Source organism: Pezoporus occidentalis, unplaced genomic scaffold (assembly GCF_034315485.1).
Source record: "Pezoporus occidentalis ecotype Australia unplaced genomic scaffold, CSIRO_AGI_Poc_V1 ctg50, whole genome shotgun sequence".
In the NCBI taxonomy this organism is placed as follows: domain Eukaryota; kingdom Metazoa; phylum Chordata; class Aves; order Psittaciformes; family Psittacidae; genus Pezoporus; species Pezoporus occidentalis.
Window position 1 is genome coordinate 2,986,533 of NW_026915836.1, and position 25,123 is coordinate 3,011,655.

General features: G+C 40.5%; 1 protein-coding gene across 1 annotated transcript in view; it reads left to right on the forward strand.

The window, feature by feature from the left end:
• The window catches only part of LOC134173239 (spermatogenesis-associated protein 7 homolog), a 51,603-nt gene that overhangs the window by 5,089 nt on the left and 21,391 nt on the right, over nucleotides 1-25,123 (forward strand). Inside the window, exons 2-4 of the mRNA XM_062637036.1 lie at nucleotides 6,709-6,782; nucleotides 11,377-11,469; nucleotides 14,644-14,691. Coding sequence (XP_062493020.1) covers nucleotides 6,740-6,782; nucleotides 11,377-11,469; nucleotides 14,644-14,691 — 184 coding nt within the window. The 5' untranslated portion in view covers nucleotides 6,709-6,739. The remainder of the gene's footprint in view (nucleotides 1-6,708; nucleotides 6,783-11,376; nucleotides 11,470-14,643; nucleotides 14,692-25,123) is intronic.

Here is a 25,123-nt window from a genome sequence, read left to right on the forward strand (position 1 = left end):
GTGGAGTAGGCTGTACATCCTTGGCCAGATGCTGCCACAATCCTCCCAGGCAGAAGAGAAAAGGATACTTCTGAGGTATCCAAGGTGACTCTAGGACATGGGGAGAAGGGAAAGACTGTATTGCGTCCATCTTGCTAAAGTCAGCCTTCTCCCTGCTGAGAACAAGAGAAAAAGAGTTTTAGAAGAGGCAGGGGGACAGAAGTTATTTTAGGACTTGAAATTTCAGAGGAGTCTAAAATAACTGAAGCAATTTGCCAGCAAACAGGTTCATATCCATCAGCAGGGACAGTATAAATTTATTTATATCTTGCTTTTACCTGCTCGGGATGGGGCCATATTTCTTGTTGATAAATGCAGTCTAAAGTGCTTCACTTACAGCATGTGCTTATTTTAGAAACTCAAAGAAATGGCTCCTGCCTTTATTCAGATAAGGACTGTGCTGCCCACTGACATCTGGGAGCTACCACAGCATGGCTGGGTACTTGAGAGGTGGCTCAGTTACATTCTCAGGCAATCAAATAATTAGCTCTTCATCAACTAGGTTTTATATATTAATGAATAGACTCCTTGCTGTTAAGAAGTTCTCTACTTGGAAACTGTGTAAAGGATGACAAGTTGCAGATGAGCAATGTGCAAAAGATGTGCAAAGCCCAGTAAGAGTGATTCTTTGTCCTGCAGGGCAAGAGTATAGGCTAATGGGTACAGGAGCAATCCACAGCTGTTTAATTGGGATGTAAGGGTGGATACAATTATAGTGCTCCATCTATTTATTTAAGAATCTTGAAAGTATTACCAGGAAACCATGACTCTGTCCTGAATGAGAACAAATAATTGATCTGTATGCAGCTACCCAGAAATGACTTTCAGAAGTGAGTGAAAAGTCTGAGCTCTTATGAAAAGAAAGATAACCTCCAAAAATATATTGTTAGTTAAACCATGTTCTGTTAACGAAAAGAGAGAATAGAGAGCAGAGTTATCATTTTCCCACATGCTTTCATGGTTTTCTTATTATTTGTTTTCAGTTCATATTTGTCTGCCTGTAGATCCCCAAACTGTAACATCTCCCTTTCACATCAAAGGGATTCAATGAAGGACTGCCTTGATCTTTCTTCCTTTCATCTGTCTCTCCTTGCTTCTCCATGTTTTCTCTGTAGCTGTGAGTGGATACCACCCAGTGACAGCAAAGGCATTTGAAAAGGAGAGTCTTTGCTCCATTGAGGGGCCTTGCAGCTGACAAGCACACTGCTAAAATTGGATCCTGCTGATCAGTGGGAGGATGGCCTGGGTACGGGTTCACACATACCTTCATAGGAGGTCTCTAAGGCATTGCTTTTACAACTGCAACAGTTGCTTCATTTGCCTTCAGCTCTTAATAGTTCATCATGCAGTTTAGATAGCAAATAATTAAATACCACAAAGTCCAAATATCAGTGTTCACCCAGTACAAGCACGGTAGGCTTTAGCAGAGGCAGTCAAGTGGCAGAACCCCTATTCCATGCAAAGGAAAATAAATGATGACTTATTAGAACCCCTCTGCTTGTGCCTTGAAATGACTTCTTTTAAATGCATTGAATCTGAAGGCTTTGTCTCCAGATTCCCAAATCCCTAGGCTTTCACATTTGTTAGCTATTCATACCAGAGTGAGTCGGAGGAGGGTACCCCAGGGCTTCAAGAATCAGGGTCCTTGGCATAAGCTCAGTTCTCAAAGGTTTCCAGCTGCTCAACTGGAAAGCCAAACATGATGTGTAGCTTTTGGGTCCACAAGAGAGAGAGGATGACCCTGGTACTTCCACAAAGCCTGGAAATGTTGGGTGTTGGAGTGGATTCGGTGCCCAAAAAGAGGAGGCCATATGTGGTACTGCTTTGGAGTCCTGAGTCTCCCACAGCCCATCAAGTGAGCTGAAAGGATTCCTTGCAGGTTTTATTTCTGAAGTTCAGTGAAATCCTGTTCTTTCTTTGAGAACTATTCCTACTTTGACAAACGGACCAAAAATGCTGCACAAACAATTGCCAAGTTGGGTTTGTTTGAATGTTCTGGATTAAGTTTGAGAATGCTGCTTCCATATCTGATGCTTGATGAGGGACACAGGCTTCTATGCTACAGGTATTCAAATACAGACCCAGAGTGATTTCAGGCCGCTAGGAAATTCATGGGGATTTGGGGATGCTGACAAATAATGTATATTTAATAATCAGTTCTGAATGTTAAATGCCATATACATATCTCAGAGATTGTAGTTCTGTGTTGCTGTGAATGAAGGTCCACTCCTTTCAACCCAAACTCAGTAGAAAACCCTTGAGAAGATGATCAGATCTGTTTCTGTTTCAGAACGATGCTAAACTTTCCATGTTCCCATAAATGGGAATGGCCTAACATATTGTCTAATTTTTAACTCACTATAGTATGCAGCGATAAGTCCTTAAGTATGAATACGTGAAGCAGAATATTCTATCATAGTGAGTAACAGGAGACTAGACTGCTGTTGAAACCTTCTTAATAGCTGCACTTGTCACTGACTTTTGTACTGAGAGCCAAATCTTGCAGCACAGAAAGCCCTGCAGGTGTGGGAGCTGATACTCAGCAGCTTGCTGGAGGCAAGTGCCAAGCTACAGAATCAAACCCTTGTTTTTGGAGAGTGATCCTCTCACTGCAGCAATCGCTCAGCTGTATGTACGTAATGCAAAATATCCAGAAAGGGTCTGTCTTCTGTGAATGCGGTTAGCAATGTCATGTTGTAGCTGTGTATTATCATTAGGTAAAATGTAAAAAGCATCTCTCTTTTTCTGTTAACTTCCATTCGGCACTTTTACTGTCACCTTTTTTAGGTGTGCTGTGTTTAAGGTAAAAGAACTTAACATTTTAGTATCTGTCTGCTGTAAGAAAAATCTGATTTTTCTTCCATGTAATTTACAGCTTGGGTCTCCTGTTAGAAGAACTGCAGTGATGTGAAATAGCAGAATGTAACACTTAGTAATCAAATTGTTTTCTTATAACCATATAAGTGAAATTAAAGCAGTCTGGCACAAATAAAATAGCTGCTACAGCGAGACAGATTTGGCTGTTATAGAAATGTGGAAAATACAAGAAACTGAAGAGACTTGATGACAACAAAGGACATCATTAAATAGAAATAAGTCTCTACTAGATCTGAGACTCATTCTTTTGCTAAATGGCTGCAAAGATCAGAGCTTAACTTATAGTTGGATAGGTAACTATTGATTATGCAGTACAGATTCCCTACTGTGTCTTATAGAGGTTCAACAAAGGTGGGCATAAATTATGACAGCTTTAGGAAACTCCTCTTTTCTGAAATGATCCCAAAACACATCAGCCTCTCTTGCTGTACCCGAGTGTAAGCAGAGATGAGGCAGAAGCTCTGCTGTCTCTCAGTTTGCTATGGCTCCAATGAAAAGCTTCACAAAAATTAACACCAGTCCTGCAAAGGTTATATACTTCTTGTTTTCTTTCTAAGAAAAGGCAAAAATAATACCATCTGCATAGCTGCTGAATTATTTTAGCAATAGTACTAAAGTATGGCTTTACAAAGCACACATGATTTAAGCTTGTGGTAAGGAGCATTGCTGAATTACTGCCTTTAAGAGATTGTACCCTTTGGTTTCAGAAACTCCATCAGGTAGTTCCCTTGTTTCACTATCAGACAGCTCTAGAAAAGGGTGCTCATCATTCAAGGCCTGATCTTGTAATAAACTGGAGCATATTGCTTGTGGCATCACCTTGAATATGCTCTGGCTCTCTGTGTGGTACTGGACCACAATGAATCATCATAACTTGAACACAGTAGGTTTTCTACTGTCATCTCACTGGTTTTCAAAATGCCTTCTGCCAAAATAATTCTCTTTTTGAATGGCTTTCCATGGGGAAATGCACTGTTTCTAGAACCTTTTAGGGCTCCATAAGTCAAAAATGGCTGCAGCTCTGAAAACTATGCAATGTGTCTTCTCATGAGAAAGAAAATTTCATGTATTAGATATTTAGATGAAAGTGAACATTGGAAGCTCACTGGGTACCCTAATGAGCAAAAGGGACTGTCTGTGCAGAGCCTGGTTGATTGAGACTTCAGTAAGTCACCACCAGGGTCTGAACAGCAGCGTTAGCACGTAAGTGAACTGCTATAAATGCAGATATAAAGCACTAGTTACTTAAATACCTGCCATTATTGTGACTGTTTTCAATCATAACAGCTCTTTAGTGCCTGTGTCACATGTTACACATAGCATGCACATACTAAATTAAATGTATTTGGGTCAAACAAGTGCAGTTTTTGATACGTGCTTGTTCCATATTTATCTGCCTTCACCTATAGCAGTTTCCCACTCATGATTTTCCACTTCAAATCATAGTGGTGTAGTTGTTGAGCTAAAATGGTAGGATTGGACACAAGATAAGGAATTACTCTCTGTTCTAAAGTTGCATATGATTAAGAGCTCATTTCAGTATAGTGTCCTACCTGTGATGCCTTTCAGAGATGTCTGACAGAAAAAGAAAAAGCCAAAAGTAAGGATTTAGTTACAGATAAATTTTACTTTGAAAGAAATTAAAGAATCAAAATTATTATTAGCACTATACAGTGAGATGTAGCTAAGTTAGTTTGCTTTGAAGTTTTTAGCCAGTATATATGAAGCTGTGACTAAGTTCCACTGGTTTTCAAAACAAGAGTAAAAATGCATAAGGAATATATCTAAATAAATAAAAACATAATAATTAAATATTTTGATCTGCTGCCTTGGATTTAAGAGCAGTGACTTCCTTTGTCCATATCCTGCTGTTACTATAGAAGTATGTTTCCGAAAGACAAAAAAAGAAGCTGACCTTTTGGTGATTTTATTAACTTAGGGACCCATGCCAATTAGAAATATGGGCACAGAGGAAAAGCTCCCATTTATTTCATAGTGTGTTTGCTTTAAGCCTGAGGTCTAAGGTGGCAGAGCCTGAGCCAAAAAAGTATTGCTTGTGCTTTTGTTTTCTCAGAACACAGTTATAATACTCTGTTACCTGGGTCCTTTTAACCTTTAAGAACACTGTGAACAGATGATTTCACCAAAACCTAAACTACCTGTGGTGAGACCTGACTGAAAGTGTGCTCTCTGAAAAACAGGCTGTCAGCTGTCGCCAAAGCAAGATCCAAACCCCGTAGTCGGTCTCTGAAGTCTCTGCCCTTAGGTTATAGCTGTATAACACAGCTATGTAGCACAAGGTTTGCAAAACTGCAGCAATGCCTTTGAAGCCAAAAATTATCTGGAAATCTGTGTGTGAAAACACAAGTAAACATTTCATTGTTTGAGAGTCAGATACTCCTGGTGCTTACCCCAAATCACATTGTTGCTTTGAAACCAAGGAAAGAATTGCATTGATTTTTCTAGTTCTGATGGCGCTTGGCTTGCCCTTTGACATTCAGGATCATCTCTAAGGAGATGTTTCCTTTGTAAGTCACAAATCTAATCAGGCATTTCAGTTCACAATTAAGAACTTTTGCTGGTAGACAACTCTTTGGGGTATAAAGCTGCTGAGCTTTAGGCTCCTGTATGCCCGTTGGCTTATCTGCTAAAGAAGCAATTTGGTGTGGGTTTATAGTGATAAGGTTTATCTGCTGGAGAAGATTATGTATGTATTTACATTGCACTGATGACTGGCTTGCTTCACGTTAACCAGGAGCAGGTTTAAGGTGAACCAAAATAAGTTTTTCAATTGGAAAAAGATTATTTAAACTATAGTTCAAATTATTGCTGGAACTTTTGCATACAGACAAATCATTTCACTAATTAGAAGCCAGTTAAAAATGAGGACTGATGTTTAGTTTTACAGGATCAAACTTGCAAATTAGCATACCAGCTTCTCCTTGATTATAATGGGAGTTAGGATCATGACTCTGTTGAAAATCACACCACTGGACAGGTAGGGACTGAAACCTGGATTTCCCTGAATCTATCTCTGTTTGACTCCTGTGAACCTGAGTGGCTTTTGAAATCATGAAATCAGGAGAACTGGCTCCCGCAGCTATTAAGGCATACAGAAAAATTTACCTTTCAACCCATCTGAGATGAATTCAGCTGTCAGCACTGGGACACATCTTCATAAAATGGGTGGAATTACATGTATTTGGAATTTGTGTTCTTGAAACTTGCCCTTAATTTAAAATGAGAGGGGGCTTGTTTGCTTACTTCACTGTGTTGGGACTGGCTTTTCTAGGTATGGCTTTTTGATGTTAGTCGATCTTATTTCGTAGAGTATCTTTAGGAAAACTTTAATATTGTGCTTTATTCCCCACTGTTTCCTTTGGGCACAAGCAGCACAGTAGCATTTGAGCTCCTCCTTCTTTTCCCTTGAAGATTTATGTGTAGCAGAGATGATCTTTCAGATTGCAAAATACGTGACATTTGCACAATGCCATGGCTCATTTTTGTGGCCGGCAGAAAACTGCCCCATAGATGCTGTTGTAACGGGGATTTTTTTCTCAGAGTATCTGGTCAAAAGTCCCATTAATTGGTAGGAATTACAACAAACAGAAGTAATGTGGCTGGGAAAGTAAACTCAAAAGTACCAGCCTTTTCATACCTGTATCAGTTGTAGTGCAGCATTCTGGCCAGGAGATGACTTTTCTGTAATCCCCATTGGATCTGCAGAAAGATAATCATAGTTTTTAATGCTTCCATAATATGTAACTAATACATTTTACTTCCTTACCAAAGATTCCAGATAGCCATTGTGCCTACATACTCCATGATGGGACCTTTCAGAGGACACATGAGTCTCAAAAGTAGCCGTAAGTATCCAAATTATTACTGTGTTTTCCAGTTTTGGAATAAGTGCTTGAATATGGTAAGATTATTAAAATATATATATATTTTATGATTTTAACAATATAGATAAGTGCTTCTAATATCTGCTATTACAAAAATCACCTTCTTAATTCATGCAATCAGCTTTCCTTATCAGGATCTTTACAAAGCACCTATAAAAAGAATACTAAAAAGCTGTTTTGCCTGAAGCTTCCCTCCTTGGAAATGCTGTTCCACTCTACCTTCTCCCAATCCATATAGTTTCAGCCCTTAATTAAATGCTGGCAAAGACAGCACCATCACTCTCCATTTTTGTCCGGTTTGTCCTTTGTCCTTCCCTTGACAAAGCCCAGCTGCAGTCGGAGACATTTTACTCTCTGCACACAGGGAGTGCTGCATTTAAGGGCCCACAGGGTGTTATTCTACTGCCATCTTTCTCTTCCCACCTTTCCAAAGGAACCCCAAAGGACTGAGAGGAGGACACCTATTGTGTCCCTACCTCAGCAATCTGTCATGCTGGCTTCCTGTATAAAGGAATATACATGTATTTTCTGCAGGGAACAGAAGCAGAGATACCACTGTTAAATGCTCAGAGCAGAAGCCAAAGCTCAATGCCTACTAGTGCGTCCTGTAGCTGAAAATAGGCTGAAATATTTACCCAGAAGGGGAGCAGCTTGAGGTAACTATGCAATTGAACCAAAGAAGGAGGATCTGCCCAATGTTTTTCAGACATTGACTGGGCCATTTTGCTGAGAGATTGTCTCATTGCTTGTTATATTCATCTGCATTGAAGCAAGCCCTGTGGCCATAGCCATGGGCAAATATTCTACCTTGTTAAGCAGGAGACAAACACAGAGAAAAGAGGTGGTCCCTCTCTTCTTCAAATTTGGGCTCTAAATACAAGATGAGGAAGTACACAGATAGAGGTGAAGGACCATAACTGTGAACCTCTGCTTATGGTATGAGATAGCTCTTTCCTTGCAATGCTAGACAGATACTTCTGTCTGTTTACAAAAGGCAAAGCCAAGGATGCTGTAGAGATGGTTCCCACTTCCCGGTAATGTGGTAGATAAGAACTCAGTATTTCCAAGCTTTTGAGGCTTAAGTATCACTGAAGAGTTTTTATTTGTTGATTAAATGTGCATGTAGTATTGTCCCCCCATTGTGAAATTTCCACTTGTAGGAATTAGCAGTTAGCAATGGTATAAGCTATTTGTGTTATCTCAGCTCTGCAGTTATGCTAGTCTTTTAAAAGCTAAAATACTCTACATGTTCTTGAGAACAAGCTTTTGGTCCTCTAAGAGCCAAAAAGTAGTGGCTTTGGATGAGCAACCTGGTGAGGAGCAAAGTCACTTCTTGTGGTTTTCAAAAGCATATTGTTGTTTTCCAGCTCCATGGAAAAGACCTGTTTTATCACTGTCATTGTGTATTAGTCAAACTTTAATACTGCTATGACTGGATTTATGATATGACATGATATATTCTCCAAACATGATTTGCAGAAGTAATCTCTTGCAATTCAATCAGTGGAAAGGAGGTAAATTAGTCATTGTACAGCTACACAGTCAGGACTATAATAAATTACTAGGAAAGTTATTACAAAATAGGAAATAAAAAGAGTCAGAGTTGAGAGAACTGTTGCTGTTCTTTCTTCCTCATTCTTGGTTCTGTGTTTCCTGAAGATCTTTGCTCATATATAGAATCACACAAAGGTTTGGCTTGGAAAGAACCTTAAGATCATCCAGTTCCAACCCCCTGCCATGGGCAGGGATGCCTCACACTAGACCATGTCACCCAAAGCTCTGTCAAGCCAGGCCTTGAACACTGCTAGGGATGGAGCAAAGATATGAATGTCTTGAACGTACAATGTTACTCAAAGGTTAGAAAGACTTTCAAAAGCACAAAAAAGGGCTGGTTCAATCTGACCTGACATATGTTTGCTGCATCAAGGGAGCCTCATAACAGGACTACCAAGAATTCTTGGAAGATTTCTTCTATTTAGCTTTTCCCTCAATTTGAAGTTCTTCAAAAATGCAAAGGAAAACAAAAGAATAAATCTGTTAAAAAGTGTTAACTCTCCAGAGAGGTCAAATAAGAGCACCCTTTCTAGGGATGGGGGAAGCCCACCCCTAAATCTCACCACTTTATTGTTTTTACCCTTAAAACATCTTCTTGGAAAATGATGTGTTTTTTCATGTCCTCTTGGCAGAAAAACAAAAAGACACAGAAAGACCAAATGAGTTGCCAAAGTTCATCAGAAAGTCTTTGGCGAAGAAAATAATCTGTGGGGTTTTTTTCCTTACATAGGAATAACCACAATGTGGTTTATTGCACAATGGTAGTGATTTTCTGGACACAGGATAGAGTTAGATTTTAAGATCAAAAATTAGATTAAGCTACTAGTGCCTTGTATATCTCCAGCATTTCAAGTTTGGGCTGGTAATTCATTTGGAGAAGAATGTTCTTTTTATAAATGGATTTTCCATCCCTTTTTAATCCTCGGATACTGTTTGGATTATCACATTGTTCTTCTGTCATGCTGTCTTCTTCGCTGCATATATTGAAATCAGGCTGACAGTGCCAATCGGGGAAAGATTTGGGGCATCTCCCAAAATACTGTTTTTTTTTGCCATAGTGACAAGAGCCTCTAGCTGCTGTGATGGGCATTGGAGTTGTTGAATTCACTAGAGTTTCCCACCTCCCATCAGCTAGGGATGGTGCTGGATGTTACTGGAAAGCTTGTTCCAGTTGTTTTTGCTAGCAGCAGGTTGCAGCACAGCTGGCAAAATTAATGAAAAAATTAAGTTTTCAAAGTTCTGGAAGTGAGTGAGTAACTACTGATCTCAAGCACATAAAAGCTTTGAAACAGAATAGCACTGATTGTAACTATTTGATTTCTTTAGTATGGTATTGACACCTATTGAGTGGTTTCCCTGATTGAAATTGGAGACATGATGAAAGCTCGTGATTAGAGATGTCATGAGCTTTATGTTTGTCTGCTTCAAGTACTGGATTCCATAGTTGTACCTATACTATTCATGCTAAATTTCATTGAGACAAGAAATAAATGGAATTTGGTCATAATCTGGCACTGAGTTCTCCATTGATTTATAGCAAACACAGGCTCACTACTTCTGTTTGTACCTGTTTGTGTCATCGTATAAGCACTCTGGCTGTGTTTATGTGTTCAATGAAAACCAGAATGGATGGAGCTAAAGTAACACCACCTTTGTGCAGCTGGTCATGCTGGGATGTGATGCTGCTCCTGGACAGGCTGCTGAAAGCAGGTCTTCATGCTGGTGCCCTTTGGGCAGGCTTTTAGTCACTACCAGGAGCACGTTAGTAAATAATACTAAATGAAGCAACAAATACGGCAATAGGTGTTCTGCCCTACTCTTATTTATGGTGCTTGTTCAAAAGGTGAGACTATAAATTGAATGTAGTCAAATTCTTTAGCTGTGAAAATACAGTTTATAGCATTGTCTCACTTGCTAGGCAAGAGATTTAGACTAGAAAAAGCAGCACAGCAAGAAAGAAGCCAAAGAGAGGTTAGAAGGATTGACTCCCACACTCTAAACCTAATTTCTCCTTTCAAAATACAATGTAAACTTTGAAACTAAGACATTAACTGAAATTGTACATTGGGGACATGAACGATGAAACAATCATTTACTTCATTGTGTCAGAAAGCCAGATCTTAATAGGGTGGGTGGATGGGCTGATTATCTCAGTGTAAGGGCTATTTCTGTATCTGTGGACGGAAGGCCAAAGGCACATTAAATTTCTGATCGCCAGTATGCTGTTTAGGTTTTAAGATTATTTGCTAGCAACTTTCCATCTGCAAATCCTGCCTGATGATTACGGAGGGATTTCAGAAATCATATTTATGTTCAAAAACAGGTTGAAAGACAGTGATCTATCTTGGCCACTGCCAGGTTAAAGTATGAAATGAGTAAATGCTTATCTGCTTCTTGGCTTTTTTTCCTGGGATAATGAACTGATGTCAGATACAGAGACAAGTTCTTCCTAATCTGAGAAGTCTTGTGGGTTAGAGATTCAGAGGGGTGTCGTGGTCAGTCTGCGTGTAACACGCTTTTGCTCCGTGTTCTGGCTCCTTTTCAGCCCTACTTCTACCTTTGTGTGTATCCAGTCCATTTCCTTCACTACAGAGTGCTAGAGTTAGGCCTGCTATTACCAAGATATTAATATGCAGCTTTTTACACCACTTGGTCCTACTCTCTAGTATTAAATCTTTCAAAATGTAAATGCCTTTTATTATATCAGATATTAAGCAGTGAGATCCTCTATTACTCTCCAGAGTTCTATAATATCCAAGGCTCATACATTACTTACTGGAAGCTATAATTCTCAGGTGTCCAAAACCATACAAAAAGAGACTAATTTACCACCTTTCCATGTTACATTTTGTGTTACCCTTACTTTTTGAGATAAATAAATGAATATTGACTTGGTTTTATTTTAGGCAAGAAGAGATAAATATTCAAATGTTTTTAGAGCCTTTATTGCACGAGGCATTACTTGCCCGGTTGAATGAACTGAGAGATTTCCTTCTTGCAGCTTTTTCTCTGGGGCTTTCCTGCAAGCTCTCCAACCAGTACATCATTCAAGATCACATGGCTGCTCATTACAAGAAGCTGATGTCAGCCAAAGGTATGTACAGTCTATAATGACGACAACATCTACATAGCTGAAAGATGAAGTCATAGCCAAGGGTGTGTTGGTTGCCCTTAGTTTTGGCTGGCTGTTGAATTTCCCCCTTTCTTTCCTCCCTCTCCTGTCACTAACTTAAAGGGTGTAGGAGGGTTTAAAACATGGTGTGCCCTAAAAGAAGAGATATGTAGGACATTATGTAGGGGACAAGGATTGAGACTGTAACCTTGTCCTAACTGTTAAGAAGCATGAAGTATACAGAGTCAAACTGTTTCACAAAAGGACACATTCATGTTAGCAAAGGAAATATTTAATTCTCCTACGTTATTTTAATAAGGGTTTCTGTTTAGATGTATATGGTAGCTGACTAAAAGGAAAGGTAAAATGAGAACTAGGGCAGGTATTTGTTTAATTGGGAGAAACCAGTGAAGAGTAATAGTGAGGTTGTAGCTTTTGACATTTAGAAGGTTACAGTTTCATTCCTAAATAATCTAGAAGGAATTTCCATTAGCAAGCACTTATGTCTGAGGGAGCTCTTCAAATGCTCTTCTTCCTGTAAATAACTGCAGACTGCTAGAAAGAGGATTTGGAATAAAAAAATGTCCTACATCAGTTGTCTGGAGCTGTGTAAACTTCCTGGTGCTTCAGGGGCAAACGAAAACAACTGGAGTTGCATGGTCATAGCCATAGTTAGGTTCTTGCAAGACATCCAGTCCTTGGGCTCCCAAGGCTTTCTAACCAAACAATACACTGATACCATGCAGTGAGCTCTGTAACAACCATAGCTGTTGAACAGCAGATGAGATTGCTACTGCATTTTTTGCCAGGAGACCAATCTCTTTGTCAGTTTGCAGTGCCAAGTGCTTTAATTTAAGCTACCTAGCTCAATCTAGCACATCTTTTTTATCATGGTATCAGAACCACTGTTTCACTTTCATGACCTGCGCCGTGCTATGGTTCATGACCTTTCCACTCATATTGGGAGCTGGAGGCTGAACTGCTGCTGTTATACTTTCATACTGAAGTGACTCTTGCTTTTGCGTGGCTAATGCCACTGAAACAGTGAACTCTAAGGACTGTAGAATTCATGGCCTACTGCAGGGCTCATACACATACAGAAGCATCAGGACTAAGAGCTGCAGAGGCTGCTATATGTAATTCAAGTTAATTTTATTCTCAACTGGTGAATCCTAAATGTGAGAGTGAAGATCAGAAAATACAAGGAAGAAACCAAAGACGTTTTGCAGTTTTTGTCTGTTACATTCTTAAAGCTCAGAAGAAAATGCAAAGGAGATATTCTTGGCATAAAAGGAGCCCAGTGCTTTGCTCCTAAGCAGCTTTCAATTCTCTGCATTTCAAATGTCAGTCCTGCTTGTCTGTAGCGGAATTCAGTCAAGCTGGGAAGAGTTTCTCACAGCAGGTGCTAACCTAAATTTCCAGTGGCTAAAACATCTAATTCTTAGGTGTTTCGCCATGTGAAGTTATAGTTCTCAAAAGTCAGATTTGTAGCATACTAGACCAAAAACCTTTAGTCTTAAAACACTTATTTTACTTCTTAGAGTGCTTCATCATTCCTACAGGTGGTTCTCATAGAGCTAAATGTTTACATGCATTGAAATAAATGAAGTATTGCAAGGATATCATAGAATCACAGAATCATAGAATAGTTGGGGTTGGAAAGGACTGTAAAATCATCTAATTCCAAACCCCTGCCATGAGCAGTGACACCTCACACTACACCAGGTCGTCCAAGGCTCTGTCCAGCCTGGCCTTGAACACTGCCAGGGATGGAGCATTCACCACTTCTTTGGGCACCCTGTGCCAGTGCCTCAGCACCCTCACAGTAAAGAACTTCTTCCTTATATCTAACCTGAATTTCCCCCGTTTAAGTTTAAACCCATCACCCCTTGTCCTGTTGCTACAGTCCCTGATGAAGAGTCCCACTCTGGCATCCCTGTATGTTCAGTACATCCTTAGAGATGATAGGATTCCATGCCTCTGAAAAATCTGCTCAGGGTTGTCTAAAGGCTTTCTCCAGTGTCCTCTTAAATGTTCTTCAATCCTTTCGAAATACAGCTGCCTTTCAAAGTACAGCCTGTTTGGCCTCACCCTAGACAGTAGCTAGCCCTGCATGTCTGAAACTTTGTTTAGAGTGCTTGTACAAACTCAAATTTGCTGTGACATTTGGCAGTAATCATAGAAGCATCTTGGATGGAAGAAGAGTCAGTGCCCTTCAAATGAAACTCGAATATTGAGCTTCTCTAAGTGATTGCTTTTCCCTCCACGATGAAAAATAGTATTTACTCATATACCTCAGTTGTATCCAGATACATACAGTATCAGACATACAGCTCCATTAACCTCCATATTACCTCCTGGATGGGCACATGACTTAATGAAGACTGCAGCAGCAGAGGGACAGGGCTTGATTCCTTGGAGCTTATTTGCTTTAACCTTTCATAATGAAAACCAAATGACCAAATAACATGTTGTGTAATTGTATAATTAGATCACTCATATTGCTAATGAACTGATGACATGAAACTTAGGGACAACTTGAATCTTGCTCTTAAAGCATCACTTGGCTGTTTCCCCTGGCTGGTCGCAGCTGTACTACTCATCCCTGAAATATAAACTTTCTGGGAAGTAATAGATGCCAGTACTAAACTAGTACAGCTTTCCTTAAATTGAAAACTAAAATGAAGGTTAATAGATGTGGCTGTACTGGCTCTTACTTTTATACCTTAATTCTGGGCACGAGCCACAAAATTCAGATCCCACTTTTATACTGAACCAACAGGAGCACTGCTGAGGCACTTACTCTATGCAGGTAAAGACAAGAGCTCAAATCCTCATTTGGTCTAATTGCAGTTGATATAATTGTGGTTGGTGTAACTCAACTAACTTCACTACATTTAAGCTGTGCTACCTTTTGAGAGATGACCATTGGCAAAGATAGCTGCAGGAAATAGGAAGAAAATAGGGAAACAATAGGACTTAGTAGTTTGTAGATCTACATTATTAATAATGCTTATATTATGCAGACTGGTGCCACATTCCCACACGGAATTACCACCAGCACCCTAGGATGATCAGTTTCATCTCTATCCATTTTGATATGATTATTTGTAATGTTAGTGTTTCATTGGACTGAACCTTCTTTTGTTAATACAGCTGCTGTTGATTCATCTGCACCAAAGAGTCTGCATACCAGTGTTAAATGTGAGTAGTTTTGTTTCATTTTGGTTTGAAAATAGCTCTGTCTCCATTTGTTTGGTTTGGAAATACTCTTCTTTTAGGATGAAAGGTGTTCTGAAGAGGCATCTACATGCTGAAAACATGCATCATTGTGGTTAACACAATATTATCTAGCATCTACTAATAGCTGTATCAAGCACTTGGTTTGTGTTTACACAGATTTGCAGACTGTGGGACTCTGGTACACTCTCTTCAAGCAATATGATTGTTGGAGGCATAAATTGCTTTAGTTTTCCAGTCTAAACTCAGACTTCTGGCCCTTTGCATTCCTTGCTAATCCACACTGCGTTTTTCATTTCCTTCAATGCTTCGTGTGTCTCTGGGCATCAAGCATGCTACAGATAAGACAGGTTTTGAGGAATGGGTGGCGTTTTGGTAAGAGAACATTGCACTGCACCCCAACGCCACCTCTTGGCTGAAGCCTGCAGTACCCAACGTGTAGGAACAGTCTCTCCTGCCCTTCCTTTTTGGAAAGGAAGAAAGATTGATGAAAAGGAATACATTCATCCCTTACCCTGGAAAGAGAGCATTCACTTTGCAATGTGTTTAGTTTTCTTCTTTCACCAGGTTGTGTGGCACATGCTACTTCTCCGTTTGATAGTTACGTACAAGGCAGCATCTACCTTTTCTACACAGGAACACCCTATCTTAAAATGAAATCCCAAAGGCTGGAAAAATGAAAGCTTCTATTTTTCCACAGTGCATGCATGATGGGAGCCATGTATCAGAGGTCTGCAGTGGGCTATTGCTTTGAGCAGGTTATTATATACTCAGAAGCAAAGATAGCTCAAAGGCAATGGTGAGATGCAGTCAGTTGAGCAAGATACAGGACAAGGAGGCAAATATAACTCTTTCCCATAAAGATTTAGAAAAATCTCTCATATGAGATCTTCATGAACATGAACATGAGCATGAACATGAGCCGGCTTCAGTGTGCACTCGCAGCCCAGAAACCAACCGTATCCTGGGCTGCATCAAAAGGAGCGTGACCAGCAGGATGAAGATGATCCTGTCCCTCTACTCTGCTCTCGTGAGACCTCACTTGGAGCATTGTGTGCAGTTCTGGGGTCCTCAGCATAAGAAGGACATGGAACTGTTGGAACAAGTCCAGAGGAGGCCACGAGGATGATCAGGGGCTGGAGCACCTCCTGTATGAAGATAGGCTGAGAAAGTTGGGGCTGTTCAGCCTGGAGAAGAGAAGCTGTGTGGAGACCTCAGAGCAGCTTCCAGTGTCTGAAGTGGGCTACAAGGATGCTGGAGAGGGACTCTTCATCAGGGACTGTAGTGACAGGACAAGGGTTGATGGGTTTAAACTGAAACAGGGGAAGTTCAGGTTAGATCTAAGGCATTACTTTGGGGGTGGTGAGGGAGTGGAACAGGCTGCCCAGAGAAGTGGTAAATGCTCCATCCCTGGCAGTGCTCAAGGTCAGTTTAGTCGAGCCTTGGGCGACATGGTCTAGTGTGAGATGTCCCTGCCCATGTCAGGGGGTTGGAATTGGATGATCTTAAGGTCCTTTCCAACCCAAACCATTCTGTGATTCTATGATTCAGTAGAGAAGAGCAAAAGAACAAGTTCAGAATCATAACACATCACAATCAAAATTCCCTTCATTTTTTAACTCCTTATCCTCAATACTGTGTTCAGAGTTGTCTTTTATATAATCATCTTAAAATTCATAATTTTGATTGATCACTTTATGAAAACAGCATTGTAGTAACAGAAAGAATTGCCAGGGGCAGCTTTCTGAGGATGCTAGTTTGGCAGAGAGATGAACCTGACACAGAAGTGCATGAGGAGTAGAATCTCACCTGCTTGAGATAAGGTGGACATAGAATTGGTTCAGCTACCTGCATTAGCTACCGTAACAAGTTTACCTGGATGATGTATCAGAAGGAAACATCTTTATTCTTACAATGCTTTCTTAGGAAGGTATTGCTCTTACACAGCTGTGCAGGACTGTATTGTTGTGTGGAGCTTTTGTTAATTTAAAAGCCCACGTTGAGTACAAAACATCTGGTGCACACAGAGACCATAACATGAGATTCTCCACCAGAGGAAGTGAGGACCCAAACCCATTTTTGTCAGTAGCCTGCTGGGGAAATGCAGATTACCTTTGTCATTTAATATTTATCTTCACTAAAAGATACTCTGTAACAGCTAAATCCTTTTTCTGACAGGTTAGTTCCAGAAATCTCTGTCTTGGCATAAGACATTTTGTCCCTTGAAGGAGAAAGCTCAAAATGTAGAAGTCACAATGAAAAGGTGTATCGGAACTTATGTCTTCTGAAAGATTAAGTAGGGCAGTAGCACAATGAAGGTACAGTTGCTGCTAATGGGGTTGATGTGCAAATAGTTTGAGGACTATAAAATGAATTTATTTCTACAAAAATAGGCTTCTGTTTATCGTTTGCATATTCAAAGACACAACATAAATGAAGGCTGGTTTGCCAGCCTACTAGAATAATAGGAGGGCAAAACTAATTTTCTGCTTAGTACAAGATTACAGTGTTTTCTTCTTTTAATGTTTCACAACAATCTCCCACTGTTGCTATTACTGGTTACTAAGTGTGGTATGCTTTTAAAACCTGGACATTTATCAGAACTCTGACAGATACCCATTCTGACACAGCAGAATTTCTTACCTGCCCTCAGTCCATGTGCTCAGGTAGGTGTAACTTTGTTTTCCAGATGTGTGGTTGGATACCGTGTGTTTCAATGGTAGGCTGGAAGTAGAAATTCAGGTAGTGACGCAGACATATGCAAACCTATTAAAACAAAGAGAAAAAGATCAGTTCTGATAAGACAGAAGAAAATACAGCGTGCAATGCTATGTTTAAGAATAAATGCACCACAGGTAACATAGTGTATGTAATTGGCTTTTCTGACAATCTCAAAATGCATCATTTCCCAAGCTGTCTGTACTGTTATACTTCAGATTAAGAACTCTATAGACAAAGTGGGAGATGTGCAGTGTACAGGACTTTCTCCTGAATATCTTCAGGAATATCTTGGATTTTCAATTCTAGGGTTTAGAAGGGCACTGTTTTAAATTTGCTGCTTCATTGGGCATTTTGCTGGTTTAGAGGTCATGAAGTTACTAATGTTGCAGTTGGTAAGAGTGTCATTGAATGAGATGGGTTTGTTTCATCTAGTGACCTTTAAAAATGGTTTATAAAGCATTGCAAATGCCAGCTTTCATCATGTTTTAATAGCATAGTATAGCATACAATACAACTGTTTCAGTTGGAAGGGACCTACAGTGATTATCTAGTCCCACTGCCTGACCAATTCAGGGCTGACCAGAAGTTAAAGCATGTTATTAAGGGCATTGCCCAAATGCCTCTTAAACATTGACAGCTTTGAAGCATCAACTGCCTCTCTAGGAAGCCTGTTTCAGTGTTTGACCACCCTCCCAGTAAAGAAATGCTTCCTAATATCCAGTGAAAATCTCCCTGATGCAGTTTTGAACCATTCCCGTGCACCTTATCACTGGATACCAAAGGGAAATACTAATTGTGTCTCTCTCCTGTCAGAGCAACATTAAAAAATTGCACAAACTTTGATCAAAGTTAGGTAGAAACAGCTAACACAAAGCCTCCTGAGCAGTCCTTTCTCTCTGACATGGAGCTGCCTTTGTGCTAGCAATAAGACTGCATCTCTGGCGTTCTCATGCTAACAGTCGTGGTCCATTTTTCAGCTGTCATCAAAAGATAGAAACATGTATCTGTGCCCAGCCTTAAGACTAGATATATTAGCTGGAGATGCATCAGAGATTGGGAATATGGGAGACCTAGTTCAGCATCATAAGCGGTCTGTGAAAATAAAGTTAAGCAGAGGTGTTTTAGGAGTCATGAGAGCATCGTGACTGATGGAACTACTGTGAGAACAGTGATTCCTTGGCCACCTCAGTGTGGAAAATGTCTGACTAGGAGGATGTTTACAGTTTTTACTAGGAGCAGAAGCCACATTTGCTAGAAAGAGCATCTAATGAGTATGGAAAGAGCGTAAGCAGTGCTGCTGCTGAGCACACACCAGTGACCAGGTTTCAGAAGAGTGTCTTAGCAATCAAAAAGAAGAATTTCTGTTCCAATGGAAATGTGAAAGTTCTGGGGAAAAAAAAAATCCATTATGAGGAATTGTTTTGATTCAAAGGAGAAAATTCAAAATCATTTTGTTTTAAATCAGATACCTTATTTATTTATACAGCATTAAGTCAGAGACTTAAACTTACCTGTGGCACTAAAGAAGTCCTCCAAATGTCTCAGTTATTAGGAATTACTAATTACCAATTAATTAGTAATAAAGAGCTGTATTACATTCTTGGACCTTGGAAGCATGAGACAGTGTTTCCATGACCAGCTCTAGAAGTCTCTTCCAACCATTATTTCCATGATACTATAATGCTCTGCTCCAGATTCACAGAGCCCAAGTTTGAGTCAGATCTCCTGAGGCTGATCAGCTTAGTAAGAGGAGTAGAAACTGGCTGATGTGCATATAAGCTGTCCCAGATGAGCTGGCGAGAAAGTAGGAAAAACTTAACACTCACAAAAGATTAATCAAAACCAGCCCCAAACAGGGGAATCCATAAAGGTAACCCACACTTCATACAGGAGAATACACTAATTATGAAAATCCCTTGCTAAAGCTCAGGTCTTTGGCTCCGTCACAGGCTCAGCCCACCACTCCAGGGAAGCGTGGTGGTCCAGGGCTCCCTGCCCTAATTTTCTCCTTACTCTCCCATTCCAGGAATGAGAGCGGCTTCGCCAAGGGCTGCTCTCATGTACTGTTTGTCTCCTAGTCCTGCAGTAAGCACTCTGCTTCCGTTATCCATTGAGTAGCAGTCCAGAAAAATAAGCACACCAGCATGGGGAAGCTGTGGTAGGAAGCAGTCAGGTGCTTTGGGCTCACTCTACCCAAGTTAATCTGAAGGAAGACCTAAAGTAAATCTGGCTCTCTGGGCACACCTTTAGGTCTTAAGGCAAAGCCGTTTCTTCTCCTCTCTGTTGAGCTATGATTGGATTACCAAGTTAAGCTCAACTACTTACAATGGCAAAACTAGCTATTCAGATCACCTGAGTATGTTCTGCACAATTCCCTTGGACTGTCAGGAGTACAGCGTATACATTCATCCAGGAGGAATTGCAAGTAATGTATATATGTATATAATTATATATATTACATTATATCTAACTATGTGAGGCCATGTGAGTGTTTCCTGTTCACCTATTATGCAGTGTTGACCATCTATTTGCATATAGGTGCTGTGAATCAGTTTTATAAATATGAAACCTAAACATACATCTAAGTGTGTGCAGCAGCACATGCTTTGGTGACTGGAAAAAGGAATAGTAAACTTATTTAAGAGGAACTTTACATTCCTGTGTACCAGCAGAGTACTGAAGTGCTCAGATATGGCAGAGAGGTCTTTTTATAACCCATGCTTTTCCCTAATTCTCTGCATTTGACAGGTATTAATCAAAATAATAATTTCCAAATGGGTTTTAACCAGTTTAAAATGAAGTTGCTTTGTGGCTTTGAAGACCATAACACCTGTGAAAAACAACAGGGTGTTTCTCCAGGCAGTTCAAAGCATACAAAATTGCATTTTACCTACAGTTTATATGAAAATTATATGTAAGCAGTTTTATCCTTACAGAGTTAGAATCTTAGTCACAAATCTTGGGCAATTGCATGGATCATTTAGCAATCATAGAGTAATAGAATGATTTGGGTTGGAAAGGACATGAACGTCAACCAGTTCCAACCCCCTGATGTGGGCAGGGACACCTTCCACCAGAGCAGGTTGCTCCAAGCCCCATCCAACCTGGCCTTGAACACTGCCAGGGATGGAGCATTTACCACTTCTCTGGGCACCCTGTGCCAGTGCCTCACCACCCTCACAATAAAGAACTTCTTCCTTAGATCTAACCTGAACTTCCCCTGTTTCAGTTTGAACCCATCACCCCTTGTCCTATCACTACAGTCCCTGATGAAGAGTCCCTCTCCAGCATCCTTGTAGCCCCCTTCAGACACTGGAAGCTGCTCTGAGGTCTCCACACAGCTTCTCTTCTCCAGGCTGAACAGCCCCAATGTTCTCAGCCTATCTTCATACGGGAGGTGCTCCAGCCCCTGATCATCCTTGTGGCCTCCTCTGGACTTGCTACAACAGTTCCATGTCCTTCTTATGTTGAGGACAGTAGAACTGTACACAGTATTCCAAGTGAGGTCTCACGAGATCTGCTGGTCACGCTCCTTTTGATGCAGCCCAGGATACGGTTGCTTTCTGGGCTGTGCACGCACACTGAAGCCGGCTCATGTTCATTTTCTCATTGACCAACACCCCCGAGTCCTTCTCCACAGGGCTGCTCTGAATCACTTCTCTGCCCAACCTGTAGCTGTGCCTGGGATTGCTCCGACCCAGGTGTAGGACCTTGCACTTGGCATGGTTGAACTGCATGAGGTTGGCATCAGCCCACCTCACAAGCGTGTCAAGGTCCCTCTGGATGGCATTCCTTCCCTCCAGGGTATCAACCGAACCACACAGCTTGGTGTCATCGGCAAACTTGCTGAGGGCGCACTCAATCCCACTGTCCATGTCAGTGACAGAGATGTTGAACAAGACCGGTCCCAACACCGACCCCTGAGGGACACCACTCGTTACTCATCTCCAGTTGGACTTTGAGCTATTGATCGCAACTCTCTGCGTGCAGCCATCCAGCCAATTCCTTATCCACCGAGTGGTCCATCCATCATTGCAAGTTTATGGAGCATGAGCGAGATGGTTTTCAATAAATTTTTTACTCTGTGAAAAATAAATGTGTATATCACAGTTACAAGTGAGCTGCATCGAATGTATAACTGCACTGTGTCATAAAGCTGTCAAAGATAAACCAACAGGTCTGCATCATAAATTCTTCTTCTCCCACTCTGAATCCTGTGCTATGCTAGCAGCTCCATTCAGGATCTGAGTTCCTTTATGGTAGCCCCTGCACAGTTTAAAGATCATCTTCTGGGGATAACAGCCCAAAATGATGTGCCAGCAAGAACAGAGTAAGTGTGTACTATCCTCCTCTTTTGCAGGGAGGAAATTAAGACATCAGGGATTAATTACCATACCTGTGATCACACTGTTTAGAGCTGGGAATTAAATGATAGTTTTCCAAGTCCTACCGCAGTGCTTTAATCGCTAAACCATCTTCCCCATCAATTTCAGAGGCAGTGCTGTTGAAAGGAGCATATGTAAAAAGGGAAGAAGAAGGTAGTGGGAGCTACTGCAGGATGCAGAGAGCAGGAGTCTTGTCATAACCACTGTGCACTGACTATTTTAACTTTGCATTCCTACTCCACCACCAAAGGAGAAAGCAGCGTATGTTAGTGATCAGTCAGTATTTTAAAGAGGGATGATACATCTTGACATTTCTCTGGTAATTCAACTTCTAGAATTCCTTTCCTCCTTGAATACCTCTGTGCAGTATCAGTATATAAAAGAAGTGCCATTATCCCTCTAGAGGCTGTTTATTCCTGCCAGTGACCTTCAGACAGATGTTATGACTTCTTCTTCTGGCTTTACCAACAATGTCTTTTCACCAGAAAACACAGAATCAGTTCAAATAATGAGTGACTTGGCCATAGGAAATTTTGTTTGCCAAAGAATAGGAATTCTAGAAAAATCTCTTGATGGACCCTTGGTCTGAAGCAGAGTTGTCAATTGAGCACCCCTCTGTCTGCTGCCCGTTGGCTTCGGGTGAGAGATTAAAATCTCTGGTTTGGCTAAAGAGGTTTTTATCAATTTTTCAGTAATTTTTAGAATTGCCAGAATCAAAAGCAGTGATGGTGGATGTATTCCTCTGTTGGACCACGTTCTCCCAGCACTAATTGCTGTTGTAAATCTATACTGACAAGAGGGAAAAAGGGAGGGAGAGTTGGCCTTTTGTATCAGAAATGTGCTGAAACATGCTTTAGGTGAGAAATGGGCTGCAAGAATGGGAGATGCTCTAAGTGTCAGTTTGCTTTTATTTGCTTAGGCAGGAAGTTGTCAATCCTTAAAAGACTAATAGTGGGTGGTAATTACAGCTGTGAACCTCACCTTTTGAGTATCTTATTTATACTCACTAAAAGATTAAGAAAAATAGACTAACTTCCCCTACATAAGTAAAACCAAATGCTAATTCTTGTCTTTGTTTAAAGGAAAGAGTGTGCTCTTTCTTCATTTTGATGTGGTCTACAAAAGAATTGCATCAAGTGCTGTCAGCTCCATTGATATCCATGAATTTTTTAAACGCTTGATCCTCACCACTGGTTTCTGCTGAAGGAATGATCTTGTTTGATATGAAATGCCAAAATAATAGTGCCTAAATTCCCACAGCAGACAAACTTACCAGTGCAGACTGCAGCATCTGGCCCTTAGATGAGAGTAAGTAATGAGTACATCATGAGTGATTGGCCTGTGTCCTTTTCTATTGCACTGACCACAAATCTGAGATTACATCAGCTAACAATAGCAGCAAAGACTGAGAAAAAAATACATTTCAAAGAAGCTGATAGGTGATCCCTGGTGACTGATGCATATCTCAAGAGCTTCATAGACACAGCGCGAATAAACTTCTGTGGTTGTACACACTGGTTTTGCTCTAAGTCTTTTCTCCATTCATTGCTGGTTTACAGAGCTAGGGGAAGAAGGGATTAGAAGTGTGTCCAAACCTTATTTATTTACATCCCACTTCACATTAATCTTCCACGACAAACTTACCTTGCTATGAGGAACATACACTTTTCTTACAGGATGAGTTTGTCCAGTCTTCGTAAATCTTTGCTTGACAAACTGTATTGTTTAATTTCTGTTTTGTCTATAGCTGTTTATAAGCTGGAATAAAGTTACTTCTTAGCCATCCTTTTGAGGAACTAAATCCATTCAGCTCCTTAAATCTGTCACCAGCAAGAGTGTTTTCCAGACTTCATCATTCTTACAGATCTTCTCTGCATCCTTCCCAATTTGTAAATGCTTTTGGAGTTCAGAGCAGTTTTAGAGCAGGATATATAATTCCAGCAGCAGCCATCCTCCTGTCAAAGGAAACTGCAGTAAAGGCTCACTGTATTTCCATCTGAGATTTCCACTCCTTATAGGTAATAATATTACACTAGTTTTGGCTGCACTGGGAAATTACAGACAGCTCTTTGTCTATGACAAAGTATGAATGTTTTTCAGAGACACTGGTTCCCAGATAAGACTCACCTCCTTTAAGAGCTTGCATTTTCTGAATGAAGAATATTCCATTCTGAATGGAGATGTTCTTGTATACATGCTGGAAAGTCCACTGCTTGCCTACATCTGCCTGCCTACATCTACCTCACTGAGCAATGCAGATCACTTTGTTACAGTAAATCACCCCTTTATTGTTTGTGAGCTCCCCAGCTGTAGCTGTTTAAGCTTTAGGAGGAATGATTTTATGTTGTCTTTCAGGTAACTGAAATAATTTCATGATATAACATTAAAAATGATCCTTGCATTAGAAACACCTGCCTTGCAAGGAGTCCTCACTTAAGGTCCTTTCCAACCCTAACTATTCAATGATTCTATGATTCTAATTGCATTTTCAGAGCTGCCCATTAGCCATAATGAATTATACGTGTAATTCCAGTGTTCTGATTTTCTTACTCCAAATGTCATGCAGAACAAAGCCAGGGAGCTTACACAAGTCTTTTAAACTAACACCTTTATTGGACTCAGCCACAGTCAGAATCTTTCAGCTCTCTCTTACCAAATTAGAATGGTGATCTATTTTTCTTAAGCTTTTTGTCTGGCATTGCTCACATTTCCCTTAACTGAGTCTTGTAACAGCCAGTCAGTTGTTATGCTCAGGACTGATATCAGCCTGCGGTTCATTAACCACTTTTGCTCTTCTTCCCACCCCACCCCGGCTTTGGAACTTCCCTGTTGTTTCAAAAGTCATCAGGAGTTAAACACCAGCCAACTCTTTAAAACCACTTGGTAGGAATTAAACCAGAACTCCCACTCTGAGCTGAAAATGAAGGCATGAGCCAAGGTGTGGATTCTATTTCTAGCTATAATCACTGAGTTTTATAACATCTGGTAAACAACTTAGGGGAAAGCCTGTTCCAGCTTTATATCCCATCCTCATGCTTGGGCCGTAAAATTCAGTCTTAGACCTGAAAACAGCCTTCTGCCTTAGGAGGCAGCTGTGGAATCAGTCAAAGGTGTTTGCTGGCTCTTCTTTACTATTGCAGCTAAAGATAAATAAAACCGAAATGCACTAGATTAAAAATAGATGAATCAAACAAAAATCTGCTTAGTTTGTTTCATTCTCATTGGCCAGTATTATCAGCTAAACTGTTTCTACTATGTTGAGTAAGTTTGCATCCACTCACTGCATCCAT